General features: G+C 34.8%; 1 protein-coding gene across 1 annotated transcript; it reads right to left on the reverse strand.

Moving 5' to 3' along the window:
• Nucleotides 1-2,221: 2,221 nt before the first annotated feature.
• On the reverse strand, nt 2,222-4,816 carry LOC100574392. The gene has a single exon (XM_016803749.2). The coding sequence runs from the start codon at nt 4,552-4,554 to the stop codon at nt 2,440-2,442; it is 2,115 nt and encodes a 704-aa protein (XP_016659238.1). The 5' UTR covers nt 4,555-4,816; the 3' UTR covers nt 2,222-2,439.
• Nucleotides 4,817-6,791: the final 1,975 nt, after the last annotated feature.

Raw genomic sequence — 6,791 nt, forward strand, 5'->3', positions numbered from 1 at the left:
TTTCCAGGACTATAAATTTTGTGATTGAATACTAACCGGTTTAACTAAAAAAAAAAAAAATATATTTAGTTAAAACAAAAACTTCAATCAATTGAAATGTTAGGCAAAAAACACGTCTAAAATACTATGTCGCGCATGTGTTGGTCAAAAACAGAAAATCACGGTATCGAATTCCCTTAAACTACCAAATTCTAATCATAAAATATATTTATTTATAATTACATCTACCGACTAAAGTGCTTAACAGTGGAAATTATAGTAAAAAAGTCCAAACTAACCAATTTTCATGAGCTTTTTCAACTACTGTATTAAATTATTGTTTATTTTAACCTGTTACTGCTGTTAGAATTTAAAATGCGAATAGTTTAATGCAAATAAATTTTTATATATATACATATACTATAAAAAAAATGTTACAAACCAAAAAAAACGACATAAATTAAAATAACATTTATAATAATATTTATTAATGATTTATCCTCCATTTTTGATAACACGGTCAATATACTGTTATTTGCTGATGACGCAAACATTTTTTCTACGATTTAATCTCCGTCAGATGCATTAAAATTGCAAGCAAACTTGGATAAATTTGTAACATGGAGTTGCCAAAATAGTTTATCATTAAATATCTACAAATGTACTTAATGTTATTACTTTTTCTCGCATCAATAATCCCATTGGTATTACAAAATGTATACTTGTTCCATCACAAGCTACTACAGAGTACAGACCTAGGGATTATTATTGATTGCAATTTGTCTTTCACTTCTCACATAAATACTATAACTATACTATAAGCCTTTAAGATGCTTGGCTTTATCTACCGAAACACAGTTAATTTTAAAAATATTAATGCCTTGAAAACTTTGTTTTTTGCGCTTGTTAGATCTCATCTCGAGTTTGATTCAATAGTCTGGTTACCTAATTATATAACGTGTATTGGTCTTATTGAAAATGTGTAACATAAATTCTTAAAGTTATTGTGTTACAAACTAAATGTTCCCTTTATTTCAAATAACTAGTAGGTATAATATGCGTATAAGTGAATTGGGCTTTATATCTTGTGAGTTAAGACAATAATTTGCGGATGTTATGTTTATTTATAATTTGTTAAATGGTCATATTTTTCCCCTAGATCTGCTTTGTACGATTGAGTTTAATATAGCAAATCAAGGTTTAAGAAATTTAAACTTATTTCATGTACCGTTTTATATAAATAATTATAAATCCACATCTTTCTCCCCTAGAGAATAAAACTAGCAAATTGTATTACTGATCACGCAGATTTTTTCTTTAATGTCAAATATTGTTTTTAATAGAAATGTATATTTAGCCTTAAACTCGTTTGTAAATCAATTACCATTATTTTGTTATTATTGATTCAGTGTTTGTTTCTTTGTTACTATTTTCATTTACCGTTGTCAATTATTATTTTCATTATTATTGTTTAAATTTTAGTTCTTACTGTAAAATACTCCTTATTGAAGTGATTACCTACTCCAGAGTGGACCATTTAACACATTTTTTTAAAAATCTAAAACCTATGAAAATGTGGCTAGATCGATCCTCGTATATTATGTTGTGAAAAATTGGAATTTTTGTCTAGATTTCAAATTGAGTTAATTTTTGTGACGTATTTTTGGAATTGGAGTTAAGGTATTTGACATTTTCAAATCCTAATAGTACATATGTGTATTTAGATTTTGTTATAATATGATTTGTTTACCTATAGGTGTAGCCAGGACATTTTTAGGGGATTTTTTTAATTTTATATTTAGATATAACATGTGGGAGGCTGCTTTACACACAATATTTTAGTCATCAATCTATATTAATAATATCAAATATGAAAAAAACCATATACTACAACATAATTTGAAGAAATCTTAAACATAAGGTAGGTACATACATACGGAGATGGGTGTGTATTTCAACACCCAAAACACCTTGCTGGTCACACCACTTTAGGTACCTAAGTACTGTTTTTATAAATTATTATCTACAACCTTCTACCTATACATTAACATTACTATTATTTGACAGTCAATAACCATCCAGTCGAATTTGATTTTATCATTTTAATTCCAATCAAAGTAATAAATTCAAGTATTCACTTCTTTTGTGTGTACTGACATACACAATATGAGTTTTATCCATAGAATAATTACAGTACCATCTGGTTGAAATGTATGCATCTAGGACATTAAAAGTAAAAACATTGTTTTTGAATTTTTTTTTATTAATACAAGATTAAATATAATAATTAGGCATCAGACATTTGATTAATAATTCACTATATAAGTCGCTGTATACAACTACTTAACAATATACCTGTACAATGTATTGATATATAGCCAACGCCAAGAACTCGTAACATAAATACATCCAATAAAAAGAAAATTAATGGGTCACATGTATAAAAATATTACTTGAGTTCTAGTCGTCAAAATCTGGGTAGGCCATGGGGCACCCGTTTTCTTGTGCGTAAACAAGGCAGTCAATGTGAGCAAACAACTCGGCGTGGCCCCACGTCCACTCGTCCCAAGGGCACCCGTTTTTCCGTGCGTAAATCAGGCAGTCCTTTTGGCCGTTCATAGCAGCGTTGCTGCAAGTTTCCACGTCCCACGGGCACCCGTTTTCTCGAGCGTAAATCAGGCAGTCCATGTGACCTTTTAAGGCTGCGTTGCTGCAAGTGTCCACGTCCCATGGGCACCCGTTTTCCCGTGCGTAAATCAGGCAGTCCATGTGACCTTTCAACGCGGCGTTGCTGCATGTCTGCTCGTTCCAAGGACACCCGTTTTCCCGTGCGTAAACCAGGCATTCCTTGTGGCCGTACAACGCGGCGGCACGGCACGTGTCAGTGTCCCACGGGCACCCGTTTTCCCGGGCGTAAACCAGGCAGTCCTTGTGACCGTTGAACGTGGCGCTGCGGCACGTATCCAGGGTCCACGGGCACCCGTTCACCCGGGCGTAGACTAGGCAGTCCATGTGACCTTTCGATGCGGCGTTGCTGCAAGTCCGCTGGTTCCAAAGGCACCCGTTTTCCCGTGCGTAGACTAGACAGTCTATGTGGCCATTCAATGCGGCGTTGCTGCACGTCAACTCGTCCCAGGGGCACCCATTTTCCCGCGCATATACTAGGAAGTCTATGCGACCGTTCAACGCAGCGTTGCTGCAAGTGTCCACGTTCCAAGGGCACCCGTTTTTCTGGGCGTAAACCAGGCAGTCCATGTGACCGTTTAACGCAGCGCTGCTTGAGGTGTACACGTCCCAAGGACACCCGTTTTCCCGTGCGTATACTAAGCAGTCCATGTGACCGTTCAACGCAGCGTTGCTACACGTCTGCTCATTCCAAGGGCACCCGTATTCCCGTGCGTAGACTAGGCATTCCTTGTGACCATTCAATGCGGCGTTGCTGCACGTCAACTCGTCCCAGGGGCACCCATTTTCCCGCGCGTATACTAGGAAGTCTATGCGACCGTTCAACGCAGCATTACTGCAAGTATCCACGGCCCACGGGCACCCATTTTTCCGGGCGTAAACCAGGCAGTCCATGTGACCGTTTAACGCAGCGCTGCTTGAGGTGTACACGTCCCAAGGACACCCGTTTTCCCGTGCGTATACTAAGCAGTCCATGTGACCGTTCAACGCAGCTTGACTACACGTGTCCTCGTTCATGGGGCATCTGTTTTCCCGGGCGTAGACTAGGCAGTTTATGTGACCATTCAATGCGGCGTTGCTACACGTCTGCTCATTCCAAGGGCACCCGTTTTCCCGAGCGTACACCAAGCAGTCCATGTGACCGTTCAACGCAGCATTGTTGCACGTTTCCACGTTCCACGGGCATCCGTTTTCTCGGGCGTAAACAAGGCAGTTCTTATGACCATTCAACGCGGAGTTTCTGCACGTCCACTCGTCCCAAGAGCACCCGTTTTCTCTTGCGTATACTATGCAGTCCAAGTGACCGTTCAATGCAGCATTGCTGCACGTGTCCACGCTCCAAGTGCAACCGTTTTCCCGTGCGTATATCAAGCAGTTTATGTGACCGTTCAACGCAGCGTTTCTGCATGTTTCCTTATTCCACGGGCACCCATTTTCCCGTGCGTAAATCAGGCAGTCCATGTGACCGTTCAACGCAGCATTGCTGCACGTGTTCGCGTTCCACGGGCACCCGTTTTCCCTGGCGTACTGTAGACACTCTAAATACCCCGATATCGCAGCGCGGTCGCATACCTTATCATCCCAAGGAACGCCGATTTCATGAGCGAGTTTCAGGCAATTGATGTGGCCGTGAAACGCTGCCTCCTCGCATATGGTTTTAAACCTCTTGTCGTTGATGGCGATCAGCGACCTGCTGAACATGGTTCGCCTATCGTTGCCCGTGTTTCGGTTTTTGTCGATTTTAAATATTTCGAACAGCGACTCGCAACAATATCGCATATTGACATCCGGTACATCCTGTAGGTCGTACTTGTCACGCTCGAACTTGTTACAAGCGTAGTATGCCGTTTTCAACAAGCTAGGTAATTCATACGTTCTCTCGTCGTCCATCGTAGGAGTCCGCCTGTACTGTAAATGAAGGTACAGTAGAGTGTCTATATTCGTCAAGATGTTATAATTACATTGATACACGTACAAACACCGGAAAACTTGAAATGGTCACTTAAAACCTTTAAGAATAATTAACGATTAAACGATGATACTATTATACTAACAAATAACAATTCTATACTTCTATGTCGTCCATACAAAAATTACCACAGATTATATAATCTGGGATATATTTACTGGTAATCACGGTTTAAGATACACAGGTTAGCTATCGCCGGCCAGCTACCCGGTCAGATTGTGTTACGGTTCAGTAGTTCATATTTTCACCACACGCGTAAAGCGCTAGTAGTGAGTAGGGATATATTTTTCTATTGGTATATTGTCCTAAATGATAGAAATATAAAATGTATGATCAATGGTCATACATTTAATATAAGTAATAAGTATATTTATTTATGTATCTGTATGTCGATATATATTATTAAGGGATGGTAGTAGGGAAATTAAAAAATATCCAATCTGATTGACCAATCATCTTCAAAACTGTTTAAATAATCTTCAAGCCCAGGCTGCCCAGCCAATTACCTACATAACTACCTACCTATAGATATTTTATGAATGACATAAAAAAGCTATAATTGAGTACCAATGTGATCTACCTACCGTATAATATAATAAGTACAATAATTATTATAATTTATAATAATAATATTATGTCGTAATTTTATTTAAATAATAAAATTAATTTTTATATTAATTTTATCAGGTTGATAGTTTCAAATTGTTATTTGTTGATAATTTCTACAACAGCTGCCAGTCAATGAAAATACATTACAATTACAATTTTTAATGTTGCCAATATTTTTGAACAATTATATGCATATTCACTTATATACAATATACCTTCAAATTCTTAAACTAAAGGTCCACCTACATTTTTTTAGAACTTAAAATAATCATGCAATATTACATTTTTTTATGATTACCGTCTACCGAATAATGATGAAAACAATTATATTATATATTATATATAATTATTAAACTGTACCTAAATACCTAATATTATTTTATCATTACCTACAATGGTTCATCATTTATAACTTACAAGTTGAAGTGGACAGTGGTTATTTACTCATTTATTACTGGATCAACTACCTATACAAGAGATTAAATTAAAATGAATAATATACCTATATAATATTAAATTGTTTGACACACTAAAAACGTCATTCCCTTCATTTGTTTTGTAATTAAATACAATTAATTTTCACTACCTATTGAATATACATACCTATTTTCTTTATACTTATACTCCGGCCCACGAGAGTCCATACGTAAACCGCGCATTCATATAGTAATACGTGACGTCTGTTTTCTCCCACCATGATGCCATTCCCTCTATTCGGCTACGTGCCCATGCGCAGTGACGGACGCATTCTGACATATGGACTCTCGTGGGCCGGAGTATAGTATTATTATTGTAAAAATACATTATTTATTTTATACAATATTATTTATACAATTTCATTGGATTTCTTTAGAATTCCAATGCTATGTTAGTAAAATTATAAGAAGTTTATTATTTAAATAACTCGTTAGAAATGTTAAATCAAAATATGTTTATTCATTAATAAGTATATATTATTTTAAAATAAAGTACCTAGGTAATACAAATAAAATATGAATTTATGAGTACCTATTGTAAAAAAAAAATAGTTACGTCTATTATTTATTTGATATTGATTAATAAGTAATTATATATATTTATTATTATACCATGTTTTTTAAATTAATTAATCAAATAGTACTGAATTAAAACTTGGATATGATAATTTCCATTACATAGTATTATTGATTATGAATACTATTCATGACCAATGATCACTAGTATATAGTATATGTATATTATAATAATATATTATATAAAATTAAGTTGTATTTATAACACCAGTAAATATATGCATAATTTAACCAATTTTTTTAAATGAATTAATCAAATAGTACTGAATATTTATTAAGAGAAAACTTGGATATGATAATTTATTAATTTCCATTATATAGGTAGTATATAGGATATTTATAAATTATAATAATATATTATATAAATTAAGTTATATTTATAACACCAATAAATGTATGCATAATTTAACCAAATTTTTTTTCTTAAACAAATAATATAGGTACAAAGTATATGTAATAAATCAAGATTTTCAAATATTAAGCTTTTTAAACTTGAA

This window comes from Acyrthosiphon pisum, chromosome A1, assembly GCF_005508785.2.
Source record: "Acyrthosiphon pisum isolate AL4f chromosome A1, pea_aphid_22Mar2018_4r6ur, whole genome shotgun sequence".
Lineage (NCBI taxonomy): Eukaryota > Metazoa > Arthropoda > Insecta > Hemiptera > Aphididae > Acyrthosiphon > Acyrthosiphon pisum.

What these genes read in the sequence shown, in the direction of transcription:
- LOC100574392 (XM_016803749.2), bottom strand. Translation starts at nt 4,554, where the DNA reads ATGGACGACGAGAGAACGTATGAATTACCTAGCTTGTTGAAAACGGCA.